Consider the following 15363-nt stretch of genomic DNA (forward strand, 5'->3'; position numbering starts at 1 on the left):
AACGCTGTCATTGAAGTTGAAAAGATGAAACGCTGTCATTTGAGTTGAATAGATGAAACGCTGTCATTTGAAGTTGAATCGATGAAACGCTGTCATTTGAGTTGAATAGATGAAACGCTGTCATTTGAAGTTGAATCGATGAAACGCTGTCATTTGAAGTTGAATAGATGTAACGCTGTCATTTGAAGTTGAATAGATGTAAAGCTGTCATTTGAGTTGAATAGATGAAACGCTGTCATTTGAAGTTGAATCGATGAAACGCTGTCATTTGAAGTTGAATAGATGTAACACTGTCATTTGAAGTTGAGAAGATGAAACGCTGTCATTTGAAGTTGAGAAGATGTAACACTGTCATTTGAAGTTGATAAAATGAAACGCTGTCATTTGAAGTTGAAAAGATTTAACACTGTCATTTGAAGATGAATAGATGTAACGCTGTCATTTGAAGCTGAATAGATGTAACGCTGTCATTTGAAGTTGAAAAGATGAAACGCTGTCATTTGAAGTTGAATCGATGAAACGTTGTCATTTGAAGTTGAATTGATGTAATACTGTCATTTGAGTTGAATAGATGAAACGCTGTCATTTGAAGTTGAATAGATTTAACGCTGTCATTTGAAGTTGAAAAGATGCAACACTGTCATTTGAAATTGAATAGATGTAACGCTGTCATTTGAAGTTGAAAAGATTAAACGGTGTCATTTAAGGTTGAGAAGATTAAACACTGTCATTTGAAGTTGAATAGATGTAACGCTGTCATTTGAAGTTGAAAAGATGAAACGCTGTCATTTGAAGTTAAGTAGATGTAACGCTGTCATTTGAAGTTGAAAAGATGAAACGCTGTCATTTGAAGTTGAATAGATGTAACACTGTCATTTGAGTTGAATAGATGAAACGCTGTCATTTGAAGTTGAATCAATGAAACGCTGTCATTTGAAGTTGAAAAGATGCAATGCTGTCATTTGAAGTTGAGAAGATTAAACGATGTCATTTGAAGTTGAAAAGATGAAACGCTGTCATTTGAAGTTGAAAAGATGCAACGCTGTCATTTGAACGCTGTCATTTGAAGTTGAAAAGATGAAACGCTGTCATTTGAAGTTGAAAAGATGCAACGCTGTCATTCGAACGCTGTCATTGAAGTTGAAAAGATGCAACGCTGTCATTCGAACGCTGTCATTGAAGTTGAAAAGATGCAACGCTGTCATTTGAAGTGAATAGATGCAACGCTGTCATTCGAACGCTGTCATTGAAGTTGAAAAGATGCAACGCTGTCATTTGAAGTTGAAAAGATTTAACACTGTCAATTGAAGATGAATAGATGTAACGCTGTCGTTTGAAGTTGAATAGATGTAACGCTGTCATTTGAAGTTGAAAAGATGAAACGCTGTCATTTGAAGTTGAATAGATGTAATACTGTCATTTGTTCAGCATTACGACAGAAGCATTAGGTAAAGATAACTGGCATTTAGAACAGTGACAGATTCCAAATAAAGAATCATCTGCTGTCATAATGGAAAGAGATGATGCTGTAAACAATGAGCAAAGTCAAATTGAATTTGGAAACATGAAATGAAGAATCAATAGAAAAAAACATACAACCTACTCCCTAACCTTTCATGTTTTCGTGCCAAAAAAAGAAAAAGTAGAAAAAGTTAAAATTACTATATTACTGATAAAACAATATGTGATGAATAGATTAACCCATGACTTTTCATAAGTTGCGTTGTTATCAGCCCTCGATGTGTATCATTCCTCAGGCTAAAACTGTGATCATGGTATATCTACGAATTCTTTTGATGTGATTGTTAAGGTCAATATTTTTCATTTATTTGTCGTCATAAATTAATATTATGGGCACATTTAAGCGATTTTATTCTTCAAATTCGTTTGCTAAAATTAAAATAAGGATAGTCATTTACGATTTGACCATGGAAACAAAGTCTACTAAAATGCTATGTCTATAGCAAAGTGTCATTTCCAGGTAGAAAATAGATGTAACTTAGCATTTTATCTTTAAAGATATATATGGTATTTACAATTAATCAATCTTCTTAAAGTCAAATGGAATACATATATAAAAATATTCAATAACTTCGTTGAATATTTTAAAAGAAGAACGTTTCTGGTAAATTTAGGTTGCAATTTTTGTACTGTCTGTTTGTTTGTTTGTTTTTGTTTTTTTTTTCTGTAACTAAAAAAGTTTTTAGTTAAATCCCGCTTACTTTAACTCCAAATTAACAGTGCAAGCCTCAAGTACGGTAGATATTTTATCATCTCTTATTTACCACTTCTAACAGACCTTTCGAAATGCCCGGATATCATTCAAATCCAACGTCATTGTACATTCGAATAACTTCGCCATTTCTTAATATTCTTTGTTTTATCTTTGAGGGTAGTTTAAATTTGTAGAGTTTTATGTGAGTTTTGAACATCATACCCAATCTGAAACCTTACGTTGTCCAATAAAGCAAAAATGTGTTATTAGGCTGCAGAAGCTTATCAATAGTTTGATGTAAAGCCATTAGAAATATCAATAATATGAATGGAGAAATCTTGATTTCATGCAAAGTCAAGTTGCAGTTAATACATAGACTACCTTAAATAAAACATAATTCGACAACAACATGTATTAAATAACTTTCTAATCCATTTCAAGTACTGTTACACTTTTATATAAGCACCTTCATGTTAATATCAAAGCCGGAAGTGGTACACTTAAACTCTATTTGAAATGAAGATATGCCAGCCGAATACGATGTCATTGATGTCATGATGAGCTGTCGACATTTACAAAAAGTTCTGAAAATTTATATGTAACACAAACATGAATTAAACGATTTATGTTTTCAAGTTGTTTGCTGTTTACATGCTCTGTCGAATCAAACCACATGTACCCTTTTTTTTTTTTTTTTTTATAATTTATTTAATTTATTGAACCCGCTTTGTGTTCAATTAATTTTAAGAATTACTGCTACTACTACGTAATGGGGGGGGGTGGTTAACGCCCTTGACTACTCTTACAATTACGGACTACTATAACAGCTATTATTTTTCCCTGTCTATCGAGAACTGACCTCAAGCACGTGCTGCACACTAAAATAACTACGTAGAATTTTATTGTATAGTGTTCAAGAGTAATCTAGGGAACCAAGGTTATAGCGGTAATCAAAAGAATGTAATCCAGGGACAAAGACCAGACATGGAAAACAGACATACAAAACAAAGAACATAAAGTAACTAAAATCATACATACAGAAAAAACTAAAGCAAATAAGCAACTCGGACTACTAAAAATTTGGAGCATGGACCAGGTGCACCGGTAGGGTATAATCGTCCTCTGCTTTTCTAGAAACACCCGCCGAGTTGTTCCTAAAAAGTCATGTCCGGGGTAGACGTAGAGGAAAGGAGAACTATGACACGTTGAACAAATCAGTTTTCATGGCGCAGATGGATACACCGTAGCAATCATAAAACATTGGCTTTTAAGTTATTTTAAATAGACAGAAAAAGTATAACAGTCATTCCTTATAATCTAATTTGTTTCATCATTTATCCATTAAATCATTTTAAAAGTTTTATGACGTCACAGTGATGTCATAAAATGTTTTAAAGCCAGATGCTTCTTAGATTAAAGTATTTCTTTAGAGTAATTAAGGGAATCGAGACTCTATACTCGGCGTCACATAAATAACATACTGTTAAAATTTGAATAAAAATATTTTCTACGACTTTATTGACACCAACCGTCGTTTAAATTGTCTTAAATGACTTGCTCATTCGTTTAGCCAAACAGCTTCTCAAAAACAAGTCGCTTATTAGCTTAAATCATGCGTAACAAATCCTTACGGGAAAATCCCATACTAATATCCGCCATGTTGGTTTTTACGGGACGATTTGTTTACAAACGAAGTGCGTAAGTTCCCGTCGAACTCCGGTGACAATCGTCTGCTTGATCAACTTCTCGGTATTATACGTTGTTCGCGTAAAATAAATCCGAGATATCCGAAATAACGCCGAATTGCATTCTGGGTTCTTCGGTTTTTGGACAAACCATTTAAACATAAACAACATCTCCTAGCAACCCGATCACTGTAAACATGGCCGACTTTTTACAATGTAAATATTGCCACCTAGAATTAAAATCTGACCGGAATTTAACGATTCAATGTTTAGGGAGAAGCCGTTTGGCTAAACGAATGAGCAAGTCATTTAAGACAATTTTAACGACGGTAGGTGTCAATAAAGTCGTAGAAAATATTTTTATTCAAATTTTAACAGTATGTTATTTATGTGACGCCGACTATAGTGGAAAATTAAAAGAAAGTAATCAAGTGACAAAGACAAGACATGGATAACAGACAAACACAATAAAATCAGAAAGTAACAAAAATAATACAAACAATGTAAGAAATGCAAATGAGCCTTTTTTCGATACGTAATAAGGACGGAATATGCCTCAATCCGCTTATAAGAAAAAAAATATTTATAGATTATACTTGAAATTTACACTTTGCAAGAATTATCTTTTTGATTCGGTTTCATTTAGCTGATTTTAGTGCGTGATGAATGTATGATTCTCTAAAAAGTGTAAATCTGAATAGAGAAAGAATTATCCTTTTGTAAAAAAAAAAACATACATGTATATAGACCGTATAACAAACTACACCACGGGTCACTTTATCATTGACAGTGTCTGAACTTTATATGGACTGGTATTTAAACAAATCAATTAAATACAAGCCTTTACTTTATTGTATTAATATCTCAGAAAACTGATTATTGATAGTACTATACTTCGAAAAGAAAAAGTAACCGGTGGAAATAAGTACGAGGGTATTCAAAAGAATACGTCCAAGGATACAGACTAGAGCAGGAAAAAAGACACACACAACAAATAACATAAAACCACGTACAAAGCAACACTAGTAATTTGGCAACCAGAACTCCACTGAAAAATAGGAGCATGGACCAGGTGCACCGGCGATTGCGTCATTTGTTTTCCGAAAAACACTCGCTAAGATGCTCATAAATTGTCACATTCGGAATGGATGACAGAGAACAGGGTGAACGAGTCGGTTTTCGTGGTTCTTATGTATATACAATCACGACACGTAATTATACTCTACAATAAAAATATTAACATATAAATTAATTAAACTTATTTTCTTGCGATGCCTTAATTTATTTGTTTTCCTGGTCATTATTTTTTTTACTGATGTCGGGAGAAAAAATGCCGTCCTCAAATAGTTTAGTTTTTTTTCTTCACCAATTCTCAAAACTAGACGACAGTCAAGAAAAATGGTCATGTAATGATTAAATTATTATGAAGACATTATGGGTTCCTTACAATCAAATACTATCTTTAAAAAAAAGACAGCCGACGCAGTAAAATTTGTGTTCTTTTTTTTTTTATTTATAATTTACTACATTTTATTCAGGACAAACAAATGACACGCAATTTCAATTTTCGATGCAGTTTTTCGAACGCCATTAAGTTATCAGTAATTGGTCGATCGGGAAACAGAATTGCGATCAGGTGACTTTCATTTCCATGGAAGAGCGTCTTAAAGGTCAATCGATGAAATACTAAACTATACAATAAAAATGTCAACTGTCCAATTGGTAGACAGTCAATATTTTCCTTTGATAACGACTACTACCTTTTGAGTACTCCTAGGTACATGATTTGTTTTAATTAACAATAATGGTTATAGATGGTATTGCCGGAAAAAAAAGAAAAAAAAACAAATACTTATGAAACACCGAACTGTTACTTCCATAATTTCACACCCTAAACTCATAAGGTCAATTGTAATACACATAAATTGATGTCAGGAGAAAGATAGTTTATTGTGACCCCCCTCCAATGGGTCTGTGATGCATTATATATATAAACGTCTAAATATGTTTAACATCACCAAATGATGGTAAAATTTACATATAATATTTCGGATAACCGATATCCTTCTTCAGCATAAAACTAAACTTCTGTGGCCCTTTTCACAAAAAATCGTAAGAGTAAAATTAGTCGTAAGTTATGACGTCACAATACTTTTATTTACTATGACGTCATAAATTACGACAAATATTACACTTACGATTTTTTGTGAAAAGGTCCACTGAATCAAAACAGAGATTCAGAAGCTGAATCAAGCACGCTGTGGGTGATAATACCTTTATCAACGGCACACATAAGCAAATGATAAAGAATCTGAATGAAAATAAGAAAGGGGGTGTTTTTATCAAAAATTAGGAATGAATTAACTGTGGAAAACAATTGAGAAAAGTCATACATGTAATATTGTACGGCGTATTGATGTATAGCATATGAACAAATGCGCCGAATTCGAAGTATCTGGCTGTATGGTATGCTTTTAGTACAATGTTTTGGATGACAACTATTGGTAGACAAGTATTGGTGACTATCAGTTGGTTTGCTGTGGAGATCCTTTGACATTTCATCGTCTCTTACAGACGTAGTAGTATCCAAATATGTGATTTTAGTGTCAGAAACTTCATGAGTGAATTGGATTGATGGATGAGCGTTGTTGGTATGTGTAATAAAATTAGTACGTTTCATGTCGACATCATCGATGAATCGAAACCAAGAAAGGGGTTTCGATAAAGATGTTGAAATTATGTGATGTTCTAATTTACCCATGAAGAGGTTAGCACACGAAGGAGCCATTTTCGTACGCATAGCTGTATCATTGATTTGGAGGTAGTGTTCATCGTTGAAAGTGAAGTTGTTACAATTCAAAACTAAAGGGAATAAATTTACTAGGCAGTCAGTAGGAGGGTTCAACATATCTCGTGATTCCAAAGCTTCTCTGCAAGCTTCTATATCGTGTGGGATATTAATAGAGTGAAATGACATCAAGGTAGACCAGAATATATATATAGGATTGTACAACAATACCGATAAAGATGTTAATACACTATAATAAAATATATGATGAGCAAACTTTTCAGTCAATATATGACCTTCTTCATTGCCTTAAATAAATTTATGAAAGGAAATGGTCTGTAAACACAACTCACTACCTAAGCAGGTGGATACCTGTGACGTAAACAATTGTTTTGACAGTTAACGAAGATCTTGAACATTGTGTTATAGACACATGTTGTGAGTTGATCTTGAACACTGAACTATAAAACTAAAAATATTTACAAACACTGTAATAAGAAACTACAAAATAGGAAGAACTTAATGTTTTTGTTAATTCCGTGTGGGTGTAAAACACGGAGTTCTTTTATACAAAATTCCTCCCGCTTCACTTTCTGTAGATCGCTCCAGAGTGGGATATATGGTGGGCTGTGGCAACTCAACCATCTTACTTGCTAGTGCATTACTATGTTGATATGTAGCATACATGCCGAGGACCAACATTGGAAAGATGTTCATTCGATCATCAAATCATACTCGTGAATCAAAATACAATTGTACCGAGTCATTTGTTTCATTGTTTGAGAAACTAGGAAGATTTTATAAGTAGTAAGCTTAGACCATTGATATTTATATATACCTATACTCGGCGTCACATAAATAACATACTGTTAAAATTTGAATAAAAATATTTTCTACGACTTTATTGACACCAACCGTCGTTTAAATTGTCTTAAATGACTTGCTCATTCGTTTAGCCAAACAGCTTCTCAAAAACAAGTCGCTTATTAGCTTAAATCATGCGTAACAAATCCTTACGGGAAAATCCCATACTAATATCCGCCATGTTGGTTTTTACGGGACGATTTGTTTACAAACGAAGTGCGTAAGTTCCCGTCGAACTCCGGTGACAATCGTCTGCTTGCTCAACTTCTCGGTATTATACGTTGTTCGCGTAAAATAAATCCGAGATATCCGAAATAACGCCGAATTGCATTCTGGGTTCTTCGGTTTTTGGACAAACCATTTAAACGTAAACAACATCTCCTAGCAACCCGATCACTGTAAACATGGCCGACTTTTTACAATGTAAATATTGCCACCTAGAATTAAAATCTGACCGGAATTTAACGATTCAATGTTTAGGGAGAAGCCGTTTGGCTAAACGAATGAGCAAGTCATTTATGACAATTTAAACGACGGTAGGTGTCAATAAAGTCGTAGAAAATATTTTTATTCAAATTTTAACAGTATGTTATTTATGTGACGCCGACTATAAAACTATTGACCAAACTATTCGACAAACGTGATCACTTTTCATACCGCATTGTCAACTTTCCTTTCATCTGTGGCAACGCCCCTTTTCATATAACTAAACTCAAATGTTATGTACAGCTGGTCGTAACCACACAGACCGCTCTAGACTTCTTACAGTTTAGGCTTCCGGAACAATTTATGTTGCTACAAAATTGAGCCATCACTACAGAAGTTATATGATCATAATCGATCATCATTTGTTACTGTTTTTTTTCGTCTGCACCATAAGAACCGATTTGTTCAACATGTCACAGTTTTCCTTTCTTTTTTTTTTTGCATACCCCGGACTTTACTTTTCAAGTAGAGGACGCTGCTTACCCTACCGGTGCACCTTGTCCATGCTCCATTTTAGTGTATGTGCTACTCAGATGTAAACAGATTGTTTAATTACGGTCTTCCCCATCTCAAGAGCCTGAACAAGTTAAGTATTTAAACCTTCCTGCTTAAGGTTTTGGCTGTAATGTGGTATCTGTGTTAATTCAAAGTTGAACCTCAAGAGGGTCTTTCATGTTTGAACTTGTACTCCTGTACCAGGAACATGCAAGTTATAATTTAAAACTTCTGGACGAATGTGTACAAAAAATTGGAGTTATTTCAGTGATGGCTGTTAAATCTGTGTTTATCATTTCTTGGATTTTTCTATTGTGGACCACATTCGTTGAGTCAGGTAAATTTAAGTATAATGATACTTTTAAATCCAGGGACAGTTTTTTTCATTACACACGGTTGCGCTCCAATTGCCTTTTTTTTCTATACATGAATATTTTACCATTACCTGTTTGTGTAATCTATGTTCTTAATTCTGTTTTAAGAGAACTATTCCATTTTAATCAAGGACTTTACATTTCGGAGAACGAATTAAGGCTTAAGATAATAAAATATATAAAACCTACTTCTGAATCAACATCTTATTAAAATTATATGAATAAATCATGCTTACATACACGATACGCAGAAATTAAGTACCAGTCCACATAAAATTCAGACACTGCCAATGGTAAAATGATTCATGGTCAAGAAAAACCCAGCAAACAAATGATGCTTTTTAAGTCTACATATGATATACTTTCACATAACAATAACCTTTTCTGTATTCAGATTTGCACTTTTTAGAAAATCATACATTCATCTCCCACTAAAATCAACCAAACCAAGCCAAATCAAGAACAATAACTCTTGCATAGTGCAAATTTCATGTACAATCTATATAATTTTTATCTCAAAAGTGCAACAACCAAATGAAAAACTAGGACGAATTATGTGATCAGTAATTGTTTCTAAACAAGAAATGAAAGTAAATTCGGTGGAGTTTTGGTATGCATGAATCACCTGTCTGATTTTTAGAAAGGCTGCTACTGAACAGAATGTCAACCAGTTTTAAGCAGCAGTCTTAAAAAAATCAGAGAGAAGGTGGATATCAAAATCCCACGGAATTTACTTACTATTTCTTATTAAAAACCAGTTACCGACCACATAACCACTTTTAGTTTTTCTTTGGGCTTGCGCTTTTGAGAAATAAATATATATATTAAACACGAAAGTAGCTCTTTGCAAAAGTTACCGTTCTTGATTTGGTTTGATTTGTTTTTAGTGGGAGATAAAGTGTGATTTTCTCAAAAGTGCAGATCGAAATACAGAAAGATCTATTGCCACATAAAAAAAATATAGCATATGTAAACCATAAACGCATCGTTTGTTATGTGGGTTTTTCTAAACAATTAATCACCTTACCATTGGTTGTGTCCGAATTTTATACAGACTGGTACTTAAGTGTAAGTGTTTGTAAGAATCAGGCAAAATGGAAAAAAATAGAAACATGCATGTCAAAACCCCACCGACCTGGCAATACAATATCACTCAAGGATGCCCTCTCCGTTTGAATAGAGCATTATATGATCTCCACATCACTAGGTTTGCTCAGAAATTGTTCAAGAGAATCTGAGTTATCTGCCCTTGAAATGTTCATTTTTATTGTATTTCAATGCAATTTTAACTCATTGATTCGGCATAATATAGAAAATCTTTCTGTTTTCCTTTATTCTGATGGTGCAAATAGCCAAATTACTCGATAAAATGATGTTTTTTTTTTTCATACCATGTTTCACCTACAGCCTGATACTACTTGGGACTGACACTTATATGAGGAGTAATCACTTTAATGGTATTGTTCAGTGATTGGTATTTCTTGTATTTAGAAACCATTGCGTCGTTGTCGTCACTGATGGGTCATACGTCCCTCGAGGGTTTTTACGAAACTAATAGTCGGACTTGTTTGATCGCGACCTAGTCAAATATATAATTTACCAAATATGTTTGCCGTAGCACCAAATGTGAAATTCTTAACACTTAAACACCGAGGTTTCATTTCTTGTACCAATTAGGCTAAAATAATGCAGCAATTTTGACAAAATCTAACAGAACTTAATATCGGTACTAAATTTCGTCTCCTATTTCGATATATTTAGTGAAGAGTACTTCTGTGAACGATGAAGTTTTTAATGTAAAACGCGATCTGCTTCATTTAAAAGTGTATAAAACTCAATTGATGATTTATAGTCATCCCATTATAATTCTATACTTAAGTCTCAATAAACTATTTCCTAGATATATGTATATTGGCGGAACAATCTTTAAACATGCAAAGATTGGTGAGTTGCATACGGAAAACTTCAAAATGATTGGTACACGATATATTTTCTTGACCAAACTGCTTTGTTTTGATAAGTAAACACTTAAAAAAGTTTTCATTAATCAAACTAATAAATTTGAATTTGAAATCGGAATATAATTATGATAAATACTGTGATTCGGAGAGACGCACTGTATCAAGGAGGTACCTGTATTCAATTAAAGGACGTAGTAATTAAGATATTGTGTTTGAGTTTACAAGATCGTCCGATACATGAGGTGAATCAAACATTAACAAATTATTCCAAAGAATGTCTTACCTCGCTATCTATTCTGAAATACAAGTGTATCTCTCAACAACTTGCCCAGTGAAGTGAGGAACATTTTTTTTAAATGTACGAAATTTTACGGTATATAACCTTAAGCTGTATGGATTAAATTACATGTACATGTATGTTGAGTGTATTCTCTTTGACCAAACACAAATAAAAAACAACAAAGTTTAATGTAGATATAACTGGACAAAATGTACATGTAAGTGCACGCAAGTAAACAGTTATATGAATATAACAGCTGTCCTGAGAAGGATTAACGTGTTCATAAAACATATAAAATACCCAATATAATATGTCCACCGTTCTGAATTCTTATTTTAATGAATATTAAGGATCAGGACGTACATTTGTTGAGCGTACTACATTTAACTTCACATGGAAGTCCCTCTTAAGGTTGGTTAAATCACGCACGGAAACATCTTCAACATCCCATGTACATATATGACTTATTGTCTATTAAACAAGGAAGAATTTTAGATACTTAACTTGTTCACACTCTTTTAAAGAGGAAGACATCATTTAAAAAAAATGTTGTCTGTACTTACTGTGATAGATAAAAGTTATACTGTAAATGTTGTGATTGTACATGTACAAACAAAGACGGAGACCTTTTAGTAATGGCTGTCATGTATTTGTCTGTCATTTTTTTTATTTTTCCAGTAAGGTGTGATATGTTCGTATCAGGTACGTTTAAAGATATTTTAAAGGTGCATATGTCATTAACATGGACATATATTTTTTTAAAAGTGACTTGCCGTTTTTTTTTTAATTAAACGTTGACTATTGAATGTAGATAGACTTTACTTCAACAATTTTGAATGGTCTATTGAAAGAAATGAAAATCGTAAAAATGTCCTTTAAGAATCCTAGACAAAATCCTTCACAATTTAATTGTATTATTCGACCATGCTCTCACTGTGATTAATTGGAACAAGAGATTATAACCGAAGTGTTAAAATCGGTAGCCCAAACATTTGACTGGTCGCAAATAGTCTGTGATTTAAGTGCCATTCTGTGTAAGAATTAGGCAATGGGTGGCACATCGCATTTCTCAATTTGGTTTTTTTCCCTCAAATATATTCAATACATCTAGACAACAACAGAAATGCTATTTAAATTTATCCTGAAGCATCTGTGTCGTAGATATTTTTTACTGCTTATATAAGTAAAATCGCCAATTACACATTTTGATATACTATTGTTTTGCTTATGAATTGCTCACTTGTAGTGCATTTTAATGAAATTGTATTTCATTTTTTTCAAAAACAATATAACATGCCTTGTCTCTATGAATTAGTTTTAATTGTACGAATAGTGCAGTTTAATTGCAAAAATGACATGTTTCTTCATCAAATGCCGAATTATTCGAATTATTTCATAGATTGACACTTCAATTTTGTAGTGTTTTTTTTTAAACTTCCTTTTACAGTACACGCAGACTAAACCGTTTATTTGACCAATAAAATTTTATCAACACTTATTGAATTTAATCTTCCGTCAATGTACTGCATTAATATATACATTATATTGAAGGAGTAGACCAAGGGTAAGGGACATAACTCTTGAAATCAGTGATGTACTTGTATCACATTCAATTTCATCCTAGCCTTTCAAGCTTTCATTTGAAACAGAATAAAATAAATCCAAATTATTTTGATGCTGACATGGGATTGATGTAAAATGGTAAATACATACGTTCAAATTGTTTGTAAGAGTTGTGTCCCCTACCCTAGGTCTACCTCCTTAAATTATAGTCCATGGGCTGGGAGGGTCCACCGTGCATCCCCCACCCCACTCATCAACCTCATGGTGATTTTTAGGTACCTTTACACCTCCCATTACCGAATCAATTTGTCGCCAAAGAATATTTTTGGATTCTTTTTCAGTATAAGCCTGTATTTGTACCCCTCTGGGTCAAAAAGCATTGCCACCCATGCCCATGATGAAAAATGTCTCGATATGAACTAAAATGTTAATAATGACGGTGTACAGTAGACATGTTGGGTACTATTGTTTTAATTATCGATGTATTCAATATATCCTTCCATTTCAGGGGCGTATTTTTCAGTTTTAATGTTATAATAATGAGTTTTTCATAAAAAGGGCAATTTTCAGAATTTCATATTTTCTTCAATTTTACCTATAATTGGCAATTTCTTTCAAATACCGTACTTCAAACAAGCTTTTGTATATTCAAATACAATTATATAGTGTCTTAGCTTTCTGTGATATTTTTAACAAAAAATGTACAATTTGCGTGCTAAAATGCGTGATAATCTGTTTTATTCTTAAGTTTCACTTTTTTGTAATATTTTGTCGTCTACGGGACAATAAAAGCATAATTTTGCTTGACAATGTGATTGATACAAGAAGATCTCCATAATAAAATCCAGACAGACATTGTGTACAGTTCGTGTATGCTATGAACGATCATTTTCTTTCACATTGGGGCAGATTTTAGTGGGTATGGGTACCATTCATTCGCCCAAATGGCCTGGAATGCGTTTAATTATGCATTGCCTTGCCTCATTAGAAAGGTAAGATGCTACTTAAATGTGTTTGAATATACAAAAGCTTGAAAAAACACAGACTAATTTTTATATATTAATTATTAACATTTGGGTTCATGTTGAGGCATTTTTATTCATGGGTAGGGGTGGCAATTTTTCACGTAACTTGACTTGAAAAAGTTCCAATATTTATCACTTGGGCTCATTTTGAAGCTAAGACATTATATTAATGAAGTGTATCACACAAAGCTTGATCAAACTACGGTATTCTGACAAAATGGAAATAACCGGTGATATAGAAGAAATTTCCGAAATTCTGAAAATTCCTCTTTTTTACGATTTCATTGTAGTTATTACCCGAAAAAGAAAATCTAAGCGACTGAATTGATCAGATCAGGAACATCATTATCTTAATTATGAATACCTAAAATATGAATGTCGGTATGCTGTGAATGAGAATTCTGTTTGATACTGAAACCTGTTTTCTAGGGGTAGAGGTAATATTTTTAACATTTTTTGAAAATCTTTTCTTGCAAATTTGTTTTTCGTGGTTCATTTATGTAGAAAATTAAGATATATATCGAATGATACCAAATTTGAGACGTTTTAGTTGAGTAATACCTTGTAGAGTCGAATTTATGTGACTTTTGACCGAAAAATCGAAAATCAAATTTTTCGCATTTTTTTGATAAATTCTGACTACGAAAATCCCAAAATTCACCAGAAGAACCCCAGAAGTATATATGGTGACAATACTAAATAGAAAATATCAAATAAGCCTTTTTTTTTTTACTGGAGCGTTAATACTCTAGGGGTTTTGACTTTGAAAAATATGTCAATTTAGCGATTTTTCGGCGGGGTAGGGGTATATTTGTTTTTCATTTTACCGCAAAACCCTAAGTGTTACCACAACTTTCCTGCTACTATTGTAAAGCTGAGACATTGGTCTACATGATGATACATACATATGTCAGTTTACTACATTCTGTAGAAAAAAAAAGTTCGTATAATCAAAAAAACTAAAAAATAGATTTTTGCCTCAACGAGGTATAAAAAGTAGCCAAAAAAAAAAAAAACAAAAAACAAAAATGCTTCAGTTTATTTTTTGGCAACAAAAAGATTCGTAAATGGGAGGTATAAGGGTACCTGAAAATCATATCTTGGTTGATGAAGGGGTGATGGGTAAACGTGTAAGTACAGCGTTCTGTCAAAACACTTAATGTGAACGATTCAATTAACTTGTGGATGTGTATCTATTAGCGTGTGCATGATCTGGTACACTGTAGATGGGTTGTCAGAGGTAAGTGTTAGTGTCTGTAAAATTCAGGCGGTGGGTAAAACATTGTATGACAAAACACACCATGTGACAACCTGCACCATCAGAATCAAGAAAACAAACACACAATTTTCCATATTTTTTTTGTAAATTGAGTAATAATATCATTGAAATGCACTGCAAATGAGCATTTCTAGGATTGATAACTCTATCAAAAACCTCGTTTTTCTAACATTGTATTGAAAAAAATCTTAAGTGATGTGAAGATCAAATAGTGGTGATTTTGAAAAACCGACATTATCCATGACTGAAGTGATGTTTTCAGATCGATGGGTTTTTGACCTGAATGTTTCCTATTTACGCCATGCATTTTGCCTGATTCTTACACTTTTAAGTAAAATAAAAAAGAAA

The 15363-nt window shown here is 33.0% G+C and overlaps 1 protein-coding gene across 3 annotated transcripts in view; it reads left to right on the top strand.

Annotated features, from left to right (window-relative positions):
- The first annotated feature begins 8641 nt into the window (after positions 1–8641).
- Positions 8642–15363, top strand: part of LOC148617082 (immunoglobulin superfamily member 10-like) — a 40525-nt gene continuing 33803 nt past the window's right edge. The window contains exon 1 of one of the 3 annotated variants that reach the window (XM_088584384.1): positions 8642–8870. In XM_088584384.1, the coding sequence (XP_088440510.1) occupies positions 8711–8870 (160 nt within the window). In that variant the 5' untranslated portion in view covers positions 8642–8710. Of the gene's footprint in view, positions 8871–11822; positions 11851–14026; positions 14174–15363 lie in introns of those variants that run through there. The other 2 variants (XM_088584385.1, XM_088584386.1) reach the window with 2 other exon arrangements.

The sequence above is a fragment of the Perna viridis genome, chromosome 5, assembly GCF_037379345.1.
Source record: "Perna viridis isolate PV_CMFRI_1.1 ecotype Kerala chromosome 5, ASM3737934v1, whole genome shotgun sequence".
Classification (NCBI taxonomy): Eukaryota; Metazoa; Mollusca; class Bivalvia; order Mytilida; family Mytilidae; genus Perna; species Perna viridis.